This window comes from Typopeltis vanoorti, chromosome 20, assembly GCF_054136105.1.
Source record: "Typopeltis vanoorti isolate ZY-2024b chromosome 20, IOZ_Tvanoo_1.0, whole genome shotgun sequence".
Taxonomy (NCBI): Eukaryota; Metazoa; Arthropoda; class Arachnida; order Uropygi; family Thelyphonidae; genus Typopeltis; species Typopeltis vanoorti.
Window position 1 is genome coordinate 98591890 of NC_143568.1, and position 25877 is coordinate 98617766.

A 25877-nucleotide genomic window follows, 5' to 3' on the forward strand; every position below is an offset into this window, starting at 1 on the left:
CTGCATCCAGGACCTTATAATGTAAACATTGATGACATGTACTACCACTTTACAAACTTAATCTGCTATTTCTTACCCAACTTCAACAAACATCCTGTACAACTGCAGTTCAACTCAATTTTCCTAAACTAAATCATGCATCACATAACTAGGAAAGTTATCAGGACTCACCATCAATTTCAAAGAATCAAACCTTGAATTCTATTTATACAATATGCATGGGCTCAAAACTTGACTCACTGACTGTCTTCATTTGCAGCCTTTACTGCTCAAATCATGCCATTACAAAGCACAACAGTATGATATGCTAAAAACTATCATAGAGCCAGTTATCTGGCTTTATGATAATTCACTGAAATCAAATACCTTCACAGCACACTCTTTTCAGCCAATGGCTATAATTCTCAGAAAATACTAATTGCATCTCCACCTCAAATCCTCTCCTTTCTCTAATATACACAATCACAGCAAAACTGTTAGTATCCCATTCATTCGGGGAACATCTAAAAAGATGTGCAGAATGCTCAATAAATCACAGCAAAACTGTTACTATCCCATTCATTCGCGGAACATCTAAAAAGATGTGCAGAATGCTTAATAAATATCAGCTCCACACCACATTTAAATCAAATGCCATACTGGCAGCACTCATCCATTCACCTAAGGACAAACTATCTCCTTTTTCACATCCGGGGATATATGAAGTGCCCAGTGCTTGTGAGCTGGTTAACTATGGATAGACAAAGATCAACTGACATCTGTCTGAGAGAACAAAAGAAATACATTCAGCACCATTGTTATAGCAAATCAGGACTGGCAGACCATGCCTCAGACACCCCTTCACATAGGATTAGATGGGAGAAAACAAAAGTGCTACAAAGAAGTCATTCCAAGTCACAAACATTGTTTTTGGAATTAACAGCAGCTTTGAAACATTCTCCTACCTCAACAAGTATGGTCGTATCAATTTATTGATACGACCATACTTGTTGAGGTAGGAGAATGTTGATATGTATTTGGATAATTAATAGGCATTAATTATCCAAATTATCTGGTATTAATTATAATCTATTTATTCAACAATAGATAGTTCCAATTAGGACTTTAGTTCTTTGTTTGCTCATTCAATGTTAAGCTGTTCCCACTATTAACTAATTGCTGCTGTGTGCATACTGAGACAAACTATTTGTACTCTGAAGGTGTTGGTATAAAACCAGCACCTTCAGAGTACAAGGTGCTGAATATCAGCAACAAAGTAAATAAACTTTATTTTGTTATTGTCTTGTGAATTAAAATCATTATAAAAAAGTTAATTTAAACTGTCAAGACATTAACCTTTCTATTTATGTTAGAAAAAACCCTACAAATATCTTCAATTTAAAAATAAAACAAATTATTGGCATGTTCCCTTTAAGCATTTGATTGTCAAATAATTTTTACTTCTAGACTTCTACTGTTATTATTAAAGAAAAGTGTGGAACAATAAGTTTTTTTTAAAAAAGTATGGCAGGAAAGAAATGGTATAAAAAGTAGGAAGCATGTAGACAATGAAAAATATACATGATAGTCATAATGGGTTATTCATACTGCCCTGAAGTTTGTCACTGCAGTAGCCATTAATATTAAAGATTGTGTTTGTTGATACTATATCTTATACACTTTAAGGTACATTGTAAATGTTTTTATGCCTTCAAGATTTATGTATACAGTTCAACAGTCACTAAAGTAAACTCTTGAGGACCACACAAAGAGTGAGTGGTTTTCTTTAATCAGTTTGTTTTAGCATAAGAGTATATTTATGGATTTTGGTCAGAACTTTTCAGCAAATTATTACAGCAAGCCAGTTTGTGATAGTGTGAGCATTAACTATATACATTAATTCATTAATAACCTTTTTTTTGCAAATAAACTTTCATTTATTTATTTATTGATTCAAATTGATCTGTTCATTTGACTCAGAAAGCCAACCCATAAAATTCCAATAATATAAAGAAAATAATGCAATATTTTATTGTATTATGAAATAATCCTGAATATTCATGCATTTCCTACTGTGAGTATAAACAAAGTTTTTATATAATCATTTATTTATAAGTAAGCATAATAAATGTGTACATTTCTGTACAGATTTCTGAATCTTGATTTAACCATGACTAACTTGATACAGAAATGAATGATGGAAATCATGTTGCCAAAAAAAAGGGCAATTAAGGAAAAGGAGAAGGGTTTACTATCACTTATCAGGAAAGATTGCTGACTAGAGTGTCAACGATCAGTATCTGTAATATAATTATCATCATAAAGCTAATTACAGGGGGTGCTTAAGGGTCAAATCTGTATAACTGAGAGGAGACTTCCACATAGCATTTAAAGGAATGCGGAGAACCGACCAGGGCTTCTGACCTAACGTCCAATACTCACCATCTCGTGGTGCACCCTGTTGGGTATCTACTTGGATACTGAACGGACGAGGATGGGCTGGCCATTTGGGATTTAGCCGACCAAATTGTATTCTTATTGGTTAAACCAAAATATAGAATGATGGTACAACATGACAAAATTTCATGCCGGCTGGGGCGTAGCCCGGTTAAACAAGGCCCCCGTTGTTTTCGCCAGGGAACCAGGGCGAACAGCGAAAAGTCAGCTACTGAAACAAATCTGAAAATAAACCCCAACTCAACATCACCAGAGTTAAAGATCGGTACTATCAACGTAAGAAACCTGAATGGCAAAGAAATGGAACTAGCTGAGGAATTAGATAAGTACCAGATAGACATAATAGGGGTGACTGAAACAAAAAAGACCAAAACTGGTGAGATCTTTCTGAGCAATAAATACAAAATGTTATATTCAGGCAATGACAATCAAGGAAAAGAAGGAGTAGCCATAGTATTCAACACAAAATACGAGGCTAATCTTCTTGAATGGCAGTCAGTCTCAAGTAGAGTAATGTGGGCAAATATGAGAATGGGGAACTGGACAATGAGACTTATTTGTGCCTATGGTCCCACAGAAGGTTATACTAAGGTAGAAGTGGAGGAATTTTTTTGAGGCTTTAGAAAAAGCAACTGACACAAAGAAAAATGAAAAGTTGGTCCTTGTTGGGGATCTAAATAGCAGAGTAGGAAATGATTGTGAGACATACAAAAATATTTTGAGAAAATTTGGAGAAAAGAGCAAAGCTAATAATAATGGCAAATATCTGTTGGATTTCTGCTCAGGACATGGACTGGTTATTACTAACACCATGTTCCAACATAAAAATGTGCACAAATTCACATGGAGAGAAGAGGCTAGGAATAAGAAAAGTCTCATTGACTATGTTATTGTTGATAGTGATGTTTTCTCCCTGGTGCAGGACACCAGAGTGTACAGAGGATTTGAAATTGGAAGTGATCACTATTTAGTCTTGAGCAGGATAAAATTGAATTTCATATTGAAAAGAATAACATGTAAGAAAGTTTTAAAGTGAATAATAGTTGAGCAGCTCTCAGATGTGAACTCTAGGCTAAAATACACAAAGATTATTGAAGAAAAAATGAAAGAGTTTGAGAACAGGAATCAAACCTTGGATATTCAGTGGCAAGCCTTGAAGAAAGCCCTGATTGACTCAGCTAGAGAGGCATGTGGTGAGGTTGTCTGTAAGGATAAAAAAAATCAGAACTCCCTGGTGGACACAGGAAGTTAAAGAGGCAGTGAAGGAAAAGAAGAAAGCATACCAAAAGTTCCTGTCAAATAAGTCAGCTTGTGCTCTTAGAGAATATAGAGACAAATGCAAGAATGCTAAACATTGTGTCAAAAGTCATGGGAGGACTTTGGCAAGAATATAGAAAATAAATATCAAGAAGGTGGCAAAATATTCTGGAGGTTGTTGAAGAAGCTTAAGAATGGAGGAAAGAGTGCTATGAAAGGAATTAGAGATGATAAAGGTGATATGAAAATGGGAGAAAAAGATATCCTTAAAGTATGGAGTAATTACTTTGAAAAACTGCTAAATGAAACAAGCAGTGATGACAGCACAGTAGTAAAAAACACTGACCAGGCATGCAGTCAGGAATACATATCCACACTTGAAGTAGAAAAAGCCATCAAAGGCTTGAAATGTGGAAAGGCAACAGGAGTAGATGATATTATTATTACTATTATTACGGGCAACTCTAGGGAGTCATTAGACTCATCGAGGGAGACCAGAAATGCTGAAGTATGGTGGTTTAAGAGTCTTACAGTGGCTGCACTGCATAGTTCAGAAAGCCTGGACAGAGGTACGAATTCCCGATGATTGGAGTAGTGCTCTTATAGTACCCATATATAAAAAGAGAAATAAAATTGCATGTGAGAATTACAGAGGTATTTCCTACTGAGTGTTCCTGGCAAGATCTATGCAAGTATACTTGCGAAAGGGTTGAGAAGAATTGTGGAAGAAAAGCTTGGTGAAGAACAAGCTGGATTTAGGCCAAATAGAGGCTGTCAGGATCAGATCTTCACTTTACGACAAACAGTCGAGAAAGCATGGGAATATAACAAAGATCTGTATTTAAGTTTTGTCGATCTGGAAAAGGCATATGACAAGGTGCCAAGAGAAAAGCTATTCAATACGCTGCAGTTATATGGTGTCAATGGGGCATTATATCAAGCAATACTTAGTCTTTATTTGAGTTGTAAGTCAGCAGTTAGAATTGAAGGAAGTACAGGAAGATGGTTTAATGTTAAATCTGGTGTGAGACAAGGATGTACATTATCCCCTCTGTTATTCATTATCTATATGGATCACATTATGAAGGAAAGTGGTATTAAACATGATATCAAAATTGGAGATGTTAATGTCAGCCTTTGCTTTATGCGGATGATGTTATACTTCTAAACAAATCCGCTACAAGTCTGCAAGATTCTCTGACTAAATTGAATAGCTATTGTAATAGATATGGTATGAAGGTCAGCAATAAAAAGACAAAGACAATGAAAATAGGCAGAATCATTGAAAATGTCAACTGTGTTGTGAATGGAGAACTTGTGGAACAAGTAAAACATTTCAGCTATTTACGCACGATTTTTACTGAAGATGGTAAATTAAATATAGAAATAGACAACAGAATCAGCAAAGCTGGTATGGTGGGAAGTCAATTGAATAAATTCATATGGAATAAGAGAGAAATTAGTCAGAACACTAAATTAGCTGTATACAAGACAGTGTTCAAACCAGTTTTAACTTATGGATCTGAGAGCTGGGTCAGAAGTAAAACACTTGACCAAAGATTAGAGACCATAGATGAGATTCCTGAGAAAAATTATAGACATGAACAGATGACATCAATGGCAGTATCATATTAAAAATGAGGATATTAGGAAAGAACTTGACATTGTCAGCATCCAGGAATGCGTTAGCAGAGCTAATCTCAGGTGGTATGGTCACTTAAACAGAATGGGCGAAGAAAGATTAGCAAAACAAGTGTTCTCTGCCAGGTTGGCAGCAAAACGACCCAGAGGAAGACCAAGATATAGGTGGATTGATACGGTACAAAGTGCTTTAGACGACAGAAATATAAGATCTGATAATGTTGGAGTGTTGACAAGTAACAGACTGATTTGGAGGAAAATTGTAGATAGGAAATTAATAATGATGTAATTTTTCATGTAGTACTATCATATCCTGTACACCCTTGAGGGTACATGGCAGGAATTTGATGATGATGAAGCTAATTACAGATATAGACCGATATGGTCTGTTTCTCATTATCCATCTAATAGCCTCTTTGTACCCAGCATTTTCTTTCCAACTGATTTATATTTTATTAATTGTTGAGGATATCAGGTATTGGACATTCGATTTACATGTTCTATCCAATTGTGTTTGTAATTGTTTCGTTTATCTTCTATTGATTTTTAGTTCTTTTAAAATATCTTTCTTTTTTTTTTTTTTTGTCTAATAACATGTACTTTACAGTTCTTCTCATGAATCTCATTTCACTTGTTTTTATTTTTTATGTTTATTGCCCAACTTTTGCTGCCATACAATAACATAGGCACTGCTAAAGTATTGTATATTTTCAAGCGTGTTTATTTATCAGGCATAAAATTTATAAAAATTTTGAAGTTTTTAATTTTATGTCTTATCCTTTATATGATATTTCACATCCAAGATAACTGAAAGTATTTATCTGTTCTATTATTTTATTATTAATAACTATTTTACTTTTAACTGGAGTTTGTCTACAAAATGGCATTGTTTTAGTTTTATCTATGGATAAAACTAAACCAATTCCAAACTGTTCTACTATGCTTAAATTATCGGAACTAATATTATATAATATAATCAGAACTAATATCAGAAATCATCTGAAATAAACTAATTAATCAATTTAATCAAAAATCAGTCATCAGAAATATTAATCCTGATAATAATAAATTATCAGGATTAATATTTAAAAAAGTAATTTTGTTCTTAAATTAAAAAAAAAAAGTGAAACAACTCTAGAATATATAGAAAAAAAAAAAACTAATATAATTACTAAGAAATCTCACTTCTCATTTAAGCTGCATTTTAATTTGCTAAGGAAACATTTTGTGGAGATTCATACAATTGACTTGAGGCATGCATATATGTGCAACTCCTACTGAATGTTGGTTGCTGAATGATTCAGGCCACAAAATCTGTGATGAACTGAATTCCTTTTTTGAGGAAAGAGTGAGACAATATAGTGTGCCCAGTAAGTATTGGAGGCCACAGATTTGAGGGCATGATTTATCAATGGCACATATGTAATAAGAATTTGAAATGTATTTCTTGAGCAGTTGGAGTAACTGTTTATCTTTGGGGAAAAATATCAAAGACAACTGTTCCAAAGTACAATTATGATAGCCATTTTCATTATACAAACACCATTATAACATGCTATGATAAACTAATGAAAAATTCACCCAAAACTCCATAGATATACAATGCTATGATAAAGAACATTTACCATAACAAACTACTTCTTGTGCTCTGCAAGTGTGCTGTAGTAAGAGTCAACTGTATTCTAAATATTTCAAAATAACAGTATTCCAGATAGAAAGAATAAAGAGGACAAAAAGAAGTTGATTTGCACATTTTGAAGCTGAATTGATAACATAATTGATAACAGCTGCTGCTAGCGATTTTATAAGACAGAGGAATGAGAATTAAGTTCAGCAAAACACCACATAAAAATGCGCATACAAGAGGCATAATACAGAAACAGATTGTTTATGAGAAAGGGGTTTCAGTAAGAGGGTCATCAATCCAATGGCTTACAATCTTCTGGATAACATCTAGCATTTTTAAAGATTTTTGGTGACTACTCTAAATGCAGAGAAGAGCATTCTAAGATTGGTTGAATTTAGGATTTATATAATGTTAACAGCCGTACAGATGGGTAAGAAGTAATATTTTGAGCAGAAAAGGATGTCTAGTTTTTAAGAGGCTGAAGAGGCCATGGATGTGATGCATTTTCAGGAAATGCAGAGAGGAAGTGAAGTAAGATCATACGAGAAGTAAGACAGGGATGGTTCCTCCCCCCCTCATAGTTTATAAAGATCATCTTGCTCCACTGGAGAATAGCATAAAGATCAAAGTTTAGGACACTTATTTAAAAAACCCCAAAACTTGGAATGATTATGCATCCTAAAGTTTGTCAAATGAAAGAATGAAGTGTACCGTCATCAATAAAGCTATGGACAGTGGGAAAGATCATTTATATATAAGGAGGAATATGGATTAAAGTACGGAGTCCTAGGACTACTTTGGTAATGATAACGAAATCAGAGAAGCCATCTACCACAACATATAGTAAAAGATGATCAGAGAGGAAATTCTGATTGAAGAGTGTAGTTTGCTGTGCTCAATCTAATCAAATGTTCTGAAGACGTTAAAAGTAAGTTTCTCCAAATCTTTCCACCTGCAGATGGCTGATGAAGGCCGGGAGATAAAGTTTGTAGTTGATAACTTTTCTCGATGATTTTTGAGAGAAAACTGAAGTGAGAACAATGGGATGATAGTTGATGGCCGATTTTTTTTTTTGGAATAAGCCAAATATAGGATTGCTTGCAGCAAAATTAAGCAGCTGAGATAAACAAATGATAAATACAGATTATCCAAATTTGGAGAATAAGAGGCAACAAATGTGCTACAACATGCAGTAGGAAAATTTTGAGCAGATTAGACAGAAAAAAAAAAAAATCTAGATTTTGCATTCTCTGATAAGTCAGATCTTATGAATGCACATTTTCTGGGTCCTGACTTGATAAATTCAAACCAATCATAAGGAATTATATTTATATAAATTGTAGTTCAGACAACTGAAGTTAACAGAATCTTTATAAAGGTATTTTAAAAGAGTGCATACTTTAAAAGGATGCACAATCATTCTAAGTGTTTGGGTTTGTTCTTCTAAACTTTGTTCTTCATGCTCTTCAGTGGAGCAAGATGATCTCACCTGACATAATGATCAAACAAAGAAAAAAACACAATAACCACAGCAATGAACTTTAATGAAAAACATATTTTAAACATATTTTGCACTGAAATTAACAGTACATAAGAGTGTGGAAACAACAAGTGATTCAAAAAACAAGAATGCAAGATAAATACAATAATTGATTTACCAATTAAAATAGTTAAGCATGCTAGAGAAATAATATTTTACAAAATTTGTCCAGATTTAGAGAGAGTAAATTTAGCAAATGTAGGAATAACTTTCCTACATTCCTCGTTACCTGGAGCACATTTAATTTGTTACTCAAAGTTTTACTTTGGTGCAGAACCAACTTTGAATTTACTAAAAAAGTATTACCATCTAATAAGATTTTTAAAAGAAGACTTTCAGCTACTCTGCACTAAGAATTACTGGATACCATTCTATATGTTTCAAAATAATCATTAACCTGCTCTTCTGAAAGAGATGCACACAGACCGATGCAAAAATATGAATTGTTATATTGTAAGCAAAAATTTACCACTGGAAATATTCCTATTAATAAATGGGTAATTAACATTTCTGGAAGCCCACTGACTGAAGCTGAGACTAGCGTGCTAACTAAAAGTCATGATTTTGCTGTCATACCTAAATCCATTCTGTATCTTGATTTTCTGCATAATATCAAACATAACCTTTCTGGTCTTTCAAGTGATGATGCTAACAAATAATGCTTTGAAGTTGCTGCATTACCTGTTAGAAGTAAATTACCTCTGTGATTTATCTACTACTGAATTCTGTGCACTGCTTTTAAAAAAAAAACAAAAGAACCATATATCTATGTCAAAAACAGATAAAGAAAAAACTGTAGTTGTAATGGAAAAGGCTGACTATTAGAAAAATATAGACTTTTTTTTTTTACAGGATACCTCTGTAGGAAATTAGTTAAAACCTACCAAAACACAGTTTAGACAATAAATAAGCTCTCTGATGAAGTTGTTAGCTAAGGTGAAAATGCTTTGAAGAAGTTAAGTGCTCATTTTGGAAAGACTCCTCATTATATAGGCTTCCAAAAATCAACAAAGAAGGTTGTCTGTAAGATAATATGTGAAGATTTTTGCAACATGTGCTCTGAATGTTTGTTATACAAATATGATATTTTAGCTAGAAAAACAAGATTTATAAATAGATTGAAGGTCATGGGTGGCCCTCTGTCTCCATCCTGGGCTAATTATTATTTGACCCATCTGGAAGATAACTTATTTTCTGTAGAAAGCTTCTAGTATTGAGACCACGTGTTTTTAGATAAATAATGACTTTAATAAAATAAACAAATATAACTCTACAAGTTTCATAAGTCAGACTTATATCATCAAGAGGACTGGCTAAAGTTATGTACCATTTGTGAAATACTGATAACATCTAATATGTGTAATCAACTGTTTCTAGTTTTCTTTTTTTCCTTTTTGTATAACTTTTGCCAATCCCCCTGACAATGCAAGTCTGATGACTCACAAAACTTGCAAGGTTATATTTGCTTATTTCATTAACCCCATTATTTATCTAAAAATGTGCTCTGAATACCAGGAGCTTTCTACACAACTGCTAAACCACACAAACTATGTACGGAGTCTGTCAAAAAATGTATACACACTTCAGAAAAAGGAAAACCTTATAAAAATTGTAATACTAAACCATATTCAATTCATCACAGAAAAAGAAAGTGCTGGGAGTTTATGCTTCCTGGACAGCCTTCTTACTCATACAGCCTCCAGTTTGTCAACCAGTTATCGTCACCGAAAAAAACAGCCTCTTGGCTCTTTATTGTAGTAATAATATATATGGGTACACCTTTCTAGCAATTTATATAGTAAAGTATGTCAGTTTTGTTCACTTAAACCTTGGTATTATCCAGGTCTACCTACTCATTGATGAAATCTCAATAAAGGTCAAAACCGGTCTGGGTAGTGACTTTCCCTCATAATGTAAAACAGTAATACATCTCCTAGGAGCTGCGTTTTACATTATGAGAAACTATTAAGGACAGTGATCGAAACTTGCTCCACCTCTGCTCCAAGTTGCCCTAGTGTTGTACTACCAGGTGTTGACGTACACTTGGACTCGCTGAATGTTCTTCAGCATGAAAGTCTTCGATTTCGTTCTTCGAGTTTCTTATTCAGCTTTGAAATAATGAGGGATTTATTTATTATCCCCTTAACTTAACCAGTGTTATATCAGAAACCTATCTTTACTGGCAGATATATAGGATGATTCTAAATTATTGTCAGGGTTTCTGTGGGCTATAATTTTCAAACTGGAAACAAAATAAAACTGCTTACAAAATATGAAAGTGTGTAACTCAAAAAGTTTTATTACCTACAGATTCAATACTGCAGAATGCAACAACTTCAACATGCACGCCTTTCATGGCACATAAGATGTCCAAGCAATAATCAATTTCCCTCCATCATTTGGGGTGTAAATGTTTCTATTGCAGCAACAATTCTGGTCTTCAGTTCATCAATGGAGGTCACAGAGGCCTGGTAAACAATGTCCTTCAATCCCCCCCCCCCGGAAGAAATCAAGCGACATAATATCAGATGAGCACGGAGGCCACAGAATTGGTCCTCCATGCCCAACCTAGCGACCAGGAAAATGCATGCCAAGAAATTCTAGGACAATAAGAGCCCAATGTGGCAGTGCGCCATCTTGCTGGAACCACATTTGGCTGATAATCTTCCAACTGGGATAACAGATAATACAGCTATAGTATGTCCAGATAGTTCACCACTGTCACTGTTTTTTCCACAAAGAAAAAGGGCCCCAAAACTTCCAAGGATGACAAAGCACACCAGACATTCACCTTTGGAATATCTTTCAAATACTCAAATGGCATGATGGTTTTCTGATCCCCATATTTTGCAGTTATGAATGATTTACCTCTCTGATATGCAAAATGTTGTTTCATCACTAAATATCCATCTCTGAAGGTAATTTTCATCAGCTTCGACTTTTGACAAAATGTCTTGGGTCAATTGGAAGCAGCGGGGTTTATCGTCTGACTGTAAAGCCTGTACAATCTGCAGTTTGTAGGCATACAGTTGAAGGCAGTTACAAACAACCCTCCAAACAGTCGTTTGTGGTATACCTAACTGCAAAGAAGCTAGTCTAGTTGATTTTTGTGGGTTTTGATAAAATGCTTCCTGGATTCGATCAACATCTTCCTGCGAAGTGCTCAGCTTTCTTGCTACTTTTTGGTGCTGAACACTACCAGTCTCTTGAAACTGCTTTAACCAATGCCAGATAGCATTATCTGAAAGTGGATGTTTTCCTATACTGAGTTATGTAACAACGTTGCATTGTGATAACAGACTTTGTTTTGAAAAACCAAAGTACGAACATTGCTTTCTGTTGAACATTCACCATTTTGAAGTATGATGTCATATTATCTCGCAGACATCAATGCGGCGAGTATAACGTTGCCAAATAAAACTTTTTGAGTTATACTTTCATATTCTGTAAGCAGTTTTATTTTGTTGTTTCTGGTTTGAAAATTATAGGCCATGGAAACCTGACAATAATTTAGAATTGCCTTGTACATGTCAAAAGTCTGCACATCACACATCCCAAAAAAAAAATCAATATTGTAAAGTCATTAATTAATGGAGCACATAATATTTGCTCTTCATCCTCAGATCGTAGATAGTTATGACCCTCAAATCCAACAGATAACTGACTCCTATATTCCAACAATAAGGCTTTTCTTTGAGGGACTGCAGGGTTCCAAATTCCATATATTTATGGCATCTCTGAACCTTCTAGTAGAATTTTGAAGAGATTTTACTTTAATCCTGCATATTTTCCTTCTTTTTCTTCCCTTCAGGTATTAGGCCTAGTGGCCTGTTACAAGGCTATCTTTAGCTCTTCTAAACCGTACCTGTCCCGAGGATAAGGTGGCTAGCCTTGTGCCTCCCAGTGTGTCCTATGTCTGTGGCTGTGTGTGTTTACAGGGCCGATTTGCCTACTTGTGGGAGGAAAAACCCTGTAGTACATGCCCAAAACCGGCTAACTTGACTATGTCTGAGAAAGATCCTCAAGCTCCTCATATTGACGATGGGAATCGAACCCAGGACACTCCTTTCTCAGGCATATGGTTGCGAAACGCATAGCCACTCGGCTGACCATGCAGAAAATATCATCAATTTTGTTGATATTTTCCTATCACTATATAAAAAATAAAATAAAATAAAACAAATTTTATAACCTAAAAAAAACGAAAGCTATATATTTGATCTCATAAATTAATGCAATTCCAGTGAATAAAAGCAAATAAAGTGAGATAATTTTTTATTTATTTTATTTTTTGGAAGGGAGAGGGGATTTCTAGTGATGCAATTCACAAATCCACCATACAGGCATGTTCCATTGCATGCTGCTTAAGAACAAAAGAAAAATATAGCGAATATTTCAATGTAATTTATGTCGCCAAAATGAATCTATATGGCTCTTTCTTGCTTAACATGCAAGTGTGATGCAAAGAATCCAATACTTCTGAAATACAACTGATTCACTATAGCAAACATCAGTACAAGAAATGACTTGAAGTTAAATTAAATTAAATGAAAGTCAAGTTAAATTTGCTATAGCAAACTTTCCATTATAATAACTTATTCTGTGACTGACACAGTTTGCTACAGTGAAAGTTCACTGTATTATTCAAAATTATAGGTCACATATATGCAAATGTGTGACCTATATATTAAATCATAAATATACAATGACAAAATCTATCAATAATTTCTGATTAACATATTGAAATAACTTTAGCTATACTTAGTCTAGATATTGTATTATACAGTGTATTTTTTGCACCAATAATAGGAATACAGCAACCATGGATATACTTGGCACAAACTGAATGGTCATATAACTACAATATATCCAGCTACAATTTTATGAGATTCCTCCAGAGGAGTATCCTATGGAAATCCAACTTCATGTCTCAACTTATTTAGTGTGCTTTGTAATTTAAATTGAGAGAGAACACGTAACAACATAACTCACTAAAGAATGTTATAATTTCAAACACACCTGATTAAAAGAATCAACAGATGATATTCTTTCAACTCGCTGCTTCTCAGTAAGCCTTGTGCTCCTACTAATGGCTGCAGTACCTGGAAGCAAAACATGTACAAAATGCAAAATTTTAAAGAATGAAAGTTATTTATTAGAGAAATGCGTTTTACTATTTATACAAAATACAGCATACCTTCATCTTTGCAGTGTAAGTTACTTTTATATACCAAACAACTTTTATTTCTCTTTTGCAATTGAGAGAAAGACATAAAAGGCATTTATAATAAATTAATAGGATAGTATCATCTGAACAGGGTCAGGTTAACTTACCAAGAATAAAAAATATTTATATCTGAATAAAAAAAAAATGTGTGTGAACTTGAAACATTTACTGAAGTCATAACTGATGTTATTATTTGAGAAGGCAAAATATACAGTAGATCCTGGTTGATTCAAAGTTCAGGGAACTTAAAATTATAAGCTTTGAATTGAATTAAAATGTTGTTTAATTTGAGTTAAATAAACATTTATATATAGTCCCTCTGATTCCACGTCAAGTCAGAAGAGCAGACCAAAAACACCTTAAAGCTAGTACTTATGAAGTCATCTGGCCAGTGTGCTTCAACTGGCATACAATAAGTTAAAAAGACCATTTATTTTTGTCTAGCCCCTGTGAAAACACACACAAATTGTATCCTCACACAATTGATAAGTGCGAATTTGTTTTGCTAGTCATGGACACCACTGCCACAACACCTCCTTGTCATCAACAGAAAAGTGTAGCATAGTAATCGTAATCACTATAAGCATGCACCTCATTCTTTTTAAATGGGAAACAATGAAAACTTTGCATGAAAATGATAAGAACTCATCAATTAGGCTAGTAGATAGTACTATCCACTAGGCCAATTCATGAGTTCAAATCCCACCTAAGGGCATTTACGTTTGTAAATAGATTTCATCCCACAGGTGGAAGACCATCATCCTACTTATAGGTAGTAGCTGAAGCTGCTTGAAAATGTTTGGTCTCTAGAACAGGATTTCCAGATAATTTTAGAATATAGGACATGCAGATTTGTAACTTCATTCCTAGGTACACCTTCAAAATTATCTGACCATAGATCTTGCAATCTCTGCAAATATTTTTGTAAATTCCATTCATGAAAGCTTGTAAACTATTATATATTAGTAGTCACTTAGTGCACCTACTAATATACAATAGGTTTACAAGCTTTCATGAATGGAATTCACAAAAAAAATTGCAGAGATCGCAAGATCTATGGTCAGATAATTTTGAAGGTGTACACCTAGGAATGAAGTTACAAATCTGCATGTCCTATATTCAATGCACAGCTGAATAATAATAATTATTAACAATACAATAATGATAAAACTTGAAATTTTTTAAAATTTAATTTTAATTCAAGAATACATTACAATCATCTATAAAAAATCAAGATATACAAATAATAAATATGTAGGTTAGTGTGGATATGTTAGAGGTTGGAAAGAGTGGATATGTTAACTCATACACCAATTAAATCTGATTAACTGATGTATTAAAATCAACAAAAATTTAAATCTGGTTACAGTTTTGTAAATTTAATAATCATCTCTTGAAAATGTTGCTCAAAAAAAAATGAATCTGTTACTGGGAGATACCAATGCAAAGGCAAAGATTATGATCCTATTAGATGCCCTAAAAAGAAAACTTGATCGACTTTGTAAAGTTTCCTCCTGGCCAAGTAACACTATGAAAAAAAATTACTTCTTCACCTCTGCTATGCTCTGAGAATATATGGCTTACCCAAAAAACAGCACATGAAAACAACAACCCACTTTGCCCTACTGTAGATGGTCTAAACAGCTCACTTATTTAAAAAAAAAAGACAGCACTTTATTAACATAACTAAAGATCTCACACTCACTACAGAAGGTACCTTAGTACAGAAAAAAATTCCACCAGATATTACACTGTCCTTTACTCAAATGTTTTACATTTAGGATATTTTGTCTGGTACAACATTTTTTCCTACAAAAAAAATGTACAGTTATGGGCTCTCAATTTTATGGAAACATTTGCTACTAGGAAAGAAACCTTAAACATGCAGCTCAAAGACACCTTTCCTTTAAAGCCAAAAAGTATGGCTCAAATATTAGATGATGTATTATAACTCATCTGGCCACTTTCAAACTACTGATCCTTTTCACAACAAATTAATAAATTCCACATTTGAACTTTAAAAATAAGGTTCTCTTCTTGACACAATTCATTTACATGACTTCCACAAGGTAGTCGGTCCTGATGAAATATTTGTATAATTTAGTGCAGTTAATTAAATATTCTTCCACTGTATTCATACGTATGTTTCATGTTATCACAAATATACATCTGAATTATAATTCGATAAGGGACAAATTTTTTGGAGACAAAGATGAGAGAGAGGATATAATTTTTTCATTCACAACTGTTAGCTTGATTTACTACATCGCATATTAAAATATGCTGACTACTTTATGTTCAACAGTGCTTGTATGCAATACAGACTTGTATTCCAAGATAGCAACACACAATATTATTACTCAAATAATAAAAATTGACCAAAGTATTCTCATTAATTACACTGAAATAAATCACTAATCCTAAAAACTGAAAAGTATATCATCAACAAATTCTTGACACACACACACACCCTCAGAGGGTGTAGAGGATATTATGATAGCATTATATATATATATATATATATATATATATTCAAGCCCAGTTGAGAAAGGAGGAACTTGTTTACATTTGATTTAAAAGACTGGATATTGTATTCCTTGGGAAACACAATAAGGGAAGACTGTTCCACAATACAGCAGTTACAAGGATGAAGGAAGAAGAAAAGAAACTTATTCTATTTGTTTCAAGGTGCACTGTGAAGGGATGTTGAGCAGCAGCTGAATGTGTTCCAACGAGCTTGGTACCTTGATATTCAGTTAAATGCCACTTTACTTCATAAAGTGAACCATATAGATGATGAATAACAATGAAGATAATGTACACCCTTGTCTTGGACCTGATTTAGCAGACCATCTTCCAGTATCTCCTTCGATTCTAACTTCTGCCTTACAACTCAAATATAGACAACAATCTCCATATAATGTTCCATTTACACCATATAACTATAGTGTTTTGAATAAATTTTCTCTTCACCTTATTATATGCTTTTGTCAAAGCTTATACAAAGACCCCTCGTTATATTCCCATGATTTCGTAACTATTTGTCTTAAAGTGAAAACCAAATCCTGACAATCTCTTTAAAGTACTGTATAAATCTTACTTGGAAAGCTCAAGTAGGAAAAATCTAATCTCGCATTCAGTTTTATTTCCAGTTTTACAAACAGATACTACGATAAGTCTACTCTAATCATCTGGAATTCAACCTTCTGAATTATGCAGTGCGGGAACTGTGAAACTTTCATACCTCTATGTTTGAGGATTTCTAGTCATATCTACTCCGACTGCTTTTTTCACATTTGAGTTTTTTTTATTGCTTTTTCTGTCTCTACATATTGCTGGTATTGATATGTACTCTAGGTTGCTTTCATCCTGAATATTTTTTAATACAGTTCTATCACATCTTGTTTCATTTAGCAATTTTTCAAAGTAATTATTCCAGGCATCCAGAATATCTTTATATTCAATTTTCATATGGCCTTTATCATCAGATTGCCTTTTACATTAATCTTTCCTCCATTTCTAAGCTTTCTGAATAGACTGCAAAATTCTGAATATTTACTATGTTCTTATCAAAGTCCTCCTATGACTTTTGTTTATTACTTTTTATGCATTGCTTTGATTTTTTACATTTTTCTCTGTATTCTCTCAGAGCCCATGCTCATTTACTTGCTAGGAATTTTCAATATGCTTTTTTTTTTCTTCTTCATGACCTTTACGTACCATAACTTCTTGTAGCAAGGCTTATACGTTGGTCATACATAATTGGTAATTAGCTTAAGGAATTAACAACGCATATTAATTAAAGCAAACTTTAATGAATACCTTCAATATTTCGGCAACGTCACGTTGCCATCTTCAGGAACATACAAACATGTTATGCGATGCAGGCACTAACAAAAGCAAATGAGGAAGAATGCAAGAAACTACAATTGTTCCTAAAGTCCTAATGGTGCCCCCTAGCAATTGGATTGTCTTGGCCGTTGGGCTGAAGTTCTCATAATGTAGGCTTCCCAAATTGTAGTTTCATGCACCTAAATTTGTTGAGGTTTGGAACGTTTTTTAGAGCTGCTGATGATTCCATGAATAATCTTTCGCACTTGAACTTGCTGCAGTGTATTATTTTAGTTTTCTTCCAACAAATTCTATGGCAGGTATCTAAGGCATGGTCTGCCAACCCAGAGTGGCTGTACTGGTGAAACCAGATGTAGTCTTTGTGTTCTGAAACCCTGATATTCGCTGTCCTGCCTGTTTGGCCAAAGTAGGACAGTTTACAGCTGCAAAGGACCTGGTATACACCAGACAGGTCTAAGGGGAGTGGTTGGTCTTTGGTAAGCAGATAAGGCATGCCAACTTTTTATATGGTCTATATAACACGAAGTCAGGTCATATTTTTTGAGGATATTGGTTATTTTTTCAGAGGTGCCCCGGATGTAGGGGATGGTAATAGATTTAGTGTAATCTTTATTGTAGAGGGGGTTGTGGTTTACTGGTTTTGGTATTTTTTTGATTTTTTGGGGGTTGTAGCCATTGGCTAAGAAAGTGTTGAGGATGTGGTTTAGTTCACATCCACAAATTTGGGAAGCCTACATTATGAGAACTTCAGCCCAACGGCCAAGACAACCCAATTAACCCTCTAGGGGGCACCATTAAGACTTTAGGAACAATTGTAGTTTCTTGTCTTCTTCCTCATTTGCTTTTGTTAGTGCCTGCGTGCACATACCATATTTGTATGTTCCTGAAGATGGAAACGTGACATTGCCGAAATATCGAAGGTATTCATTAAAGTTTGCTTTAATTAATATCCGTTATATGCATTGTTAATTCCTTAAGCTAATTACCAGTACCATAACTTGTTGAGTCCAGCATTTCTCTATCCTTGCAGAGAACTTTACCACATACTTTTGTTTGGCAGAATCAATGTTTTCTTCAGAGTTTGCCAGTGAATCTCTAAGGTTTGATTCTTATTTAAGAGATATAAAAGTTCTCATTCCTAGCTGTTGGAATGGGTCATGATTCTTGAAGACCTGGGATAAGATCAAATGAGGTGACTGATATACTAACAGCTATATTTGAGATAGGCATCTCTCTTTGGAAGTCAGCAGATTAACAGAGGAGAGAGACTGCAAGGCCTGTGATGATACTGCAGAACAGTAAGTCTGTTGTTACCTGTAATGTAATGGAAACATTGATATAAACACTAATGTATAATGGGATGTGGCAGTTGACTTAAGAAGTTAAACTGTCTTGGAAAAGAAGAAATCATATGTTTCTAGGAAGTAAGCCAGAAGGCACTCTAAGAAAGTACTTAAAAAAATGTAAGTGAAGAAGAGTATAAAAATAGCTAAACAAAAATCATGAAAAAGAATGCCAAGAATATAGAAGATAAATATCAGGAAAGATAAAATGTTGTGGAGCCTACTGAAAAAAAAGTTGGAAATATAGGAAAGAATGCAGTAAAAGGAATCGGATGAAAAATAAGCAATATAAATTCTGAAGATAAAGATATTATAGATGTGTGAATAATTACTTTAAAAGACTGTCAAAGGAAACAAGTAGTGATAGAATAGTGGTTGAAAATATTCACAATTAATGCAATCAAAATAAATATCATTACTTGATGTAGAAAAAGCAATCAGAAATCTGAAATGTGGAAAGGCAGTTGAAGAAGATGATATTCAATCAGAAATTCTCAAATATGAAAGTATAAAAGGTTACAGTGGCTGGACTGCATAATTTGCAAGGCCTGGTCAGAAGGTCAAATTCAAATGTTTGGAGGTTCTCATAGTACCTACCTATAAAAAAAAAAAAAATTAAAATTAAAACAAGAATTATAAATGAATATCACTAAACTGCAGAAGAGAAAACTAGGGAAGAACAATCTGTGTTAACAGTGAGAAATCATGGTAATATAAAAAAGATCTGCATTTAAGTTTGGTAGGTCTGGAAGAGGCATATGATAAGGTTCCAAGAAAAAAAGCTGTTCAAAATGCTGCAATTAGATAGTGTGGGTGGGACATTATATTGAGCAATTCATTATCTATATTTAAGTTGCAAGGAAGTAGTTAGAATTAAAGGATGTACAGGAAGATAGTTTGATGTAAAATCATATGTAAAATTAAGATGTACACCATCTCAGTTATTCATGATCTATATGGATTGCATTATGAAAGAAAATGACATTAAACCTATATCAAAAATGGAGATGTTAATCTCAGCTCTTGATTTAGAGTATAATAGCATGCAGATGATCTTATATTCTTAAACAAATCCAGTACAAATCTTCTTCAGAATTCTAATCTAACTTGCTGTAACAAATCTGGCATTAAATCCAGTAATAAAACTATGAAAATAGATACGAACATTAAAAATCTACTACTCTGAATATAGAACAAGTAAAATATTTCAGCCATTTAAGCACAATTTTCAGTGAAGATGCAAATTGAGTATTGAAATAGACAACAGAATAAGCAAAGCTAGTATGGTGAGGGTCAAGTGAATAAATCTTTTATATCATATATACTCCAACTCTCTTATTCTATATTATAGCCTAAACATTAAACTAGCTGTAAAGAGGAGAATGTTGAAACAAATTTTTACTTATGGATCTGACAACTTAGCTAGAAATGAAACAGATGCTCACACTAAAGAACATGGATATGCGAGGAAGAAACATCAGGGGCAGATATTGGGCAGGAAACAGAATAGCAGGAGACCTAGACAAAGACAAAAAATCTAGCTGGATTTTTTATTTTCGTCTAGAAACTAGAAGTGCTTTAGAAGAATGAAATATAAGAACTTGACCATACTGCAGTCCTGACAAACAGACTAATTTAGAGGAAAACATTATTACTAAATGTTCCTTACTCCTCGTGTTTTTCATGTTAATTTAAAGAAACAGTACTATCATAAAATCCTGTACATATTTTGAGTATATGTATCAGGAATTTCATGATGATAAATTTACAGATTAAAAATGAACATTAACAGTTAGACAACATAAAGCTAGCTAGAAAAGGTATTTAAAATAAAAAGAAATATATAAACATATATGTCATACACGCACACATTTCATAACATACAAGTTAAGAGAAAATGACAAAAAGTAATATAAAACAGTACTAAAATTTCGATAACAAAATAAATAAATGCTGCAAACAATTTGACTTTATGATAAAGTAAGGGAAAGAACTAGCACATTAACTTGAACAAGCATCCATAGAAATCAAATTGCAAAAGTTGTGCTGTTAATTTTCAGGTAAGAGACCCTACATGGAGTGGCAAAAACTAACTGGTCTGTACTAGAGTGACAAATTTCTTGGAACAGCTAGAAAATGTTGAAAACATGACACTATAATTTAATACAAAAACAATAAAGACAGCACAAATTAAGGGAATTTTCTCAAGGTTCTATAATTATGGATCTGACAGCTGCATAGCTATTATTATTATTTTTTTTAATTTTTTGCTTCTTAAATACAAAAATGAAAGGCTTCAAGAAAATTTCTGAATATGTATTAATGACTACAGTAAATAACATTTATGCTAGAATTATAGGAGGGAAGAAATCACACAATCTGCCTATTATAAATATTTCTGCATAGTTGATATATGACAGTTATGTACTGGTGCAGTAGTTATGTCTGAAAAGAATTAATAGAGCTATAATAACCATGACTACATAAACAACCATTTCACACTTCAGTGATCAAAACTTACTTTTTGATGCTTCTGAATAACAAAAGATATCGGTACTTTGAAGCTCAGATATGTTAGCATTGGATAACACAATATTTACATTACAATATTTATTTTACATTTTTTAAAATTTATTTTATATATATATATATATATATATTTTTTTTTTTACATTTATTTTATTTACATTACAGAATACATTACACAGTATTTTATCTCTCTCAGGGTCATAATTATGTAAATAACTTTATTTTCAGAGTTTCACCATGTCAAGAAACTAAATACAGCAATACCTTACATAGAGAGGCCTTGAACAGTGCAGGTTTCACTATAACATGGTTCATAATTTTTAATTATTGAATTTTGTTTTTAAAAACAGTACTGTGCTGTACTGCATTACCTACTCTACTAAAACAGTATCATAGTGATTTAGCGTAGCACAGTAACAGCTATATTGATTTAGAATTATTTCAGCTTCGGTGAAGCAAAGTCATGATCTGTACAATTTTTTAATGTATGAGTAACTTTTACATTAATTTATGAGTGGGAAGAGGAAATGCAATGAAGCTGGTGAACATAAACATAAATGGTTAACACTAGAATAAAAACTTGAAATTATAGTGTCAGACACGAATGCTAATCAAGAAGAAAGATCAAATCAAAAACATGGAATAGCCACATCTTATATGACAAAAGAGGTTGCTAAACATAGAAATTCTGCAATGGATAATATGGACTGTCTTAATGATATGGATTGAAGACTGCATTGAGAAAAAAATTTCATTTAGTCAGATGGATAATTCAAGATACAGCAAAAAAGTCTCTATAATGGTAAAATAAAACCAAAGAAAATGAAGATGATAGGAAAACTTTAAACAAGTTGTGGCCGGTTTTATAACTTTAAAAAGCATAGGGGGATACATAACGTTCGAACTATAGGTGAAAGTGCTAGTACTGATAATGATGCTGCTGCAAAATTTCTCAATGAATTAAAACAGTGCTTCCCAAACTTCTGGATGTCAGAGCCCCCTTTTCAAAAATTAAAATATTTCACGCCCCCCCCTCGAAAAAAAATCGTAATAGAGAGATATATTATTATTATATTTATTGTATTTATATTCAATAAAAAACATACACAGCGAATATTGCAAAAATCAAATGCATATATTATATTTTTTGCCTCTTATCGTTTGGTTCTAAAGACGATGCGGGCTGTTCTGGTAAAATATGAAATACTGTCTTTTTTTTTTGAGTCTGTTTCTGCTTCTTCTGATCGTTTGCGGGATTTTTTTTTTTATTTTTTTTTATCAGCCACTTATCCATCTCAGGATTAATTTTTTTTAATGTCGAATAGATCAAATAATATTATCACTTACCGATACTGGCACACCACAGACTGATAACATGAAATTAGTGCATATTACCTGAATAAGGGAATCCTCGGACCAGGAACATTTTTCTCTTATGCGACTTTTCTCCTTTTATGGTAATTAAGCCTAACGCGAAACAGACAGCAAAGGCAGGTTATTAAAATGTGCATATGATTGGTGGGGTATTAACAAAAGATAGCGCAACCGAAAGATAAAACCATAACTGACAATTGAGTTGAAATGCTAACTCTCTTCAACCGAATTCCATATGTGAAACTGCCATAACATTCATTATATATATATATATATATATATATATATATATATATATATATATATATTACTTACTTTTAACACTTTTACAAATTTTAACAGGTTCGGTTGAATTTTATTGCTGCCTTGAGAAATCGAACTCACACACATCCAATTAATAACAATAGTTTTTAGTTATATACTGTGTTTGCCCATGCAACATATGGTTTTGTTTCAGTCTATACAGCATAGTTTCTGTATGAGGGGACATGTGATTCATTAATTATTGTTTTTATCCCAGTTGTCTCAAATTGCACTATTTGTTGGGAAATATATAACACAGACTCCACATACCTTATTCACTGGCATAATAAAAGTACTTGTTTTTATTGCCTCTGCAGTATAGTGGCTGTGAGGGAAGGTGTGTTGTTTACCACTGCAAGCGAGTTACTGTCTCCCCACATGAACTTGTTTAAACTTGTTCGCATCTTTAAACTTGTTTAAAGATGCGAAACTTTTATTGGTAACAGAAAACTTGCTTGGATGACAGTGATAATATAAAACGAGTTTTGATATGTATATAAAGTCAATATCAACAGTCCCTGATTACGAACGCGTGATGAAAGGGACAGGAAGATTTGGAGCTTCCCTGGAGAGCATTAGAAGTAAATATAATTAACCACTGCTTTGAAATGAAACATATGAATAAGCAATATTTACTAATATTCATTAAGCACCGAAATACGCAGGAAGCAAAGTTTGTGAACCAACACCAATGTGTGAATTTTCCCATTAAAATATGAAAAATCACAAAAAAGAAATAATAAAAGTTAAATACGTTTCTTTTAAAATAAAAAATTTAGTTAGTCTTAAAACATTTTAAATTTATTTTCAATATTTCACGCCCTCCAAGGGGTCCGCGGCCCACAGTTTGGGAAGCGCTGAATTAAAAGAAATGATTGAAAAGGTAGCTACAAGGATGAACACATTGTTTATGTTGATGAAATGGGTTTGTTTTAGAAGAAGATGCCTTTGAGTACTTGTTAAGCAAAAAAGGAAAAGTCGTAACCAGGATATAAAATTTCAAAAGACTGTGACACTTATTAGGTGGACAATAAAAAATTTACTATTTTAATTTTTCTATGTATTTCTGGTAAGCTTGCAAGAAACAAATAATGCAGAACTATTGCTTTTTTTTTTCCCCACCAATACTGTAATTGCCTGTTTGGAACAGAACACATTACATTATAATGTTTTAAACAATGAAGTTTTGCAGCACAGAACCTTCTTGCAGTTGTACAGCACAGAACTCCCAGAAGTGTGGAATAATAATCATGGCCTAAAGACTGGTAAACCTGATTCCTATTCTTAAAAAATTAACAGCACAAAATGTAGCAATTGCAGAGTTATCAGTTTAATCAGTAATCCAAGCAAAATTTTCCTAAATATATCCAGGATTGAAAGCAAAATAGAAAGCATATTTTCAGAGAACCAAGCAGGATTCTGTGAAAACAGGAGTACAATAGATCATATATCTACTATACATGTTATTGGAGAAAAACATATTGAACATAATAAAATACTATGGGGTGCTTAAGGGTCAAAGCTGTATAACTGAGAGGAGACCTCCACATAGCCTTTAAAGGAATGAGAAGAACCGACCAGGGCTTCTGACCTAATGTCCAATCCTCACCTTCTCGTGGTGCACCCTGTTGGGTATCTACTTGGATACTGAATGGACGAGGATGGGCTGGCAATTTGGGATTTAGCCGACCAAATTGTATTCTTATTGGTTAAACCAAAATATAGAATGATGGTACAACATGACAAAATTTCATGCCGGCTGGGGCGTCGCCCGGTTAAACAACGCCCCCGTTGTTTTCGCCAGGGAACCAGTGCGAACAGCGAAAAGTCAGCTACTGGAACAAATCTGAAAATAAACCCCAACTCAATATCACCAGAGTTAAAGATCAGTTCTATCAACGTAAGAAGCCTAAATGGCAAAGAAATGGAGCTATCTGAGGAATTAGATAAGTACCAGATCGACATAATAGGGGTGATTGAAACAAAAAAGACCAAAACTGGCGAGATCTTTCTGATCAATAAATACAAAATGTTATATTCAGGCAATGATAATCAAGGAAAAGAAGGAGTAGCCATAGTATTCAACACAAAATACGAGGCTAATCTTCTTGAATGCCAGTCGGTCTCAAGTAGAGTAATGTGGGTAAATATGAGAATGGGGAACTGGACAATGAGACTTATTTGTGCCTATGGTTCCAAAGAAGGTTCTACTAAGGTAGAAGTGGAGGAATTTTTTTGAGGCTTTAGAAAAAGCAACTGACACAATGAAAAATGAAAAGTTGGTCCTTGTTGGGGATCTAAATAGCAGAGTAGGAAATGATTGTGAGACATACAAAAATATTTTGGGAAAATTTGGAGAAAAGAGCAAAGCTAATAATAATGGCAAATATCTGTTGGATTTTTGCTCAGGACATGGACTGGTTATTACTAACACCATGTTCCAACATAAAAATGTTGCACAAATTCACATGGAGAGAAGAGGCTAGGAATAAGAAAAGTCTCATTGACTATGTTATTGTTGATAGTGATGTTTTCTCCCTGGTGCAGGACACCAGAGTGTACAGAGGATTTGAAATTGGAAGTGATCACTATTTAGTCTTGAGCAGGATAAAATTGAATTTCATATTGAAAAGAATAACATGTAAGAAAGTTTTAAAGCGAATAAAAGTTGAGCAGCTCTCAGATGTGAACTGTAGGCTAAAATACACAAAGATTATTGAAGAAAAAATGAAAGAGTTTGAGAACAGG

At 33.5% G+C, this 25877-nt stretch overlaps 1 protein-coding gene across 6 annotated transcripts in view; it reads right to left on the reverse strand.

Annotated features, from left to right (window-relative positions):
* Positions 1 to 25877, reverse strand: part of LOC150095701 (uncharacterized) — a 336276-nt gene that overhangs the window by 119972 nt on the left and 190427 nt on the right. For all 6 annotated transcript variants that reach the window (XM_090409978.1, XM_090409975.1, XM_090409976.1 and 3 more), the window contains one exon: positions 13521 to 13603. In XM_090409978.1, the coding sequence (XP_090266104.1) occupies positions 13521 to 13603 (83 nt within the window). The remainder of the gene's footprint in view (positions 1 to 13520; positions 13604 to 25877) is intronic.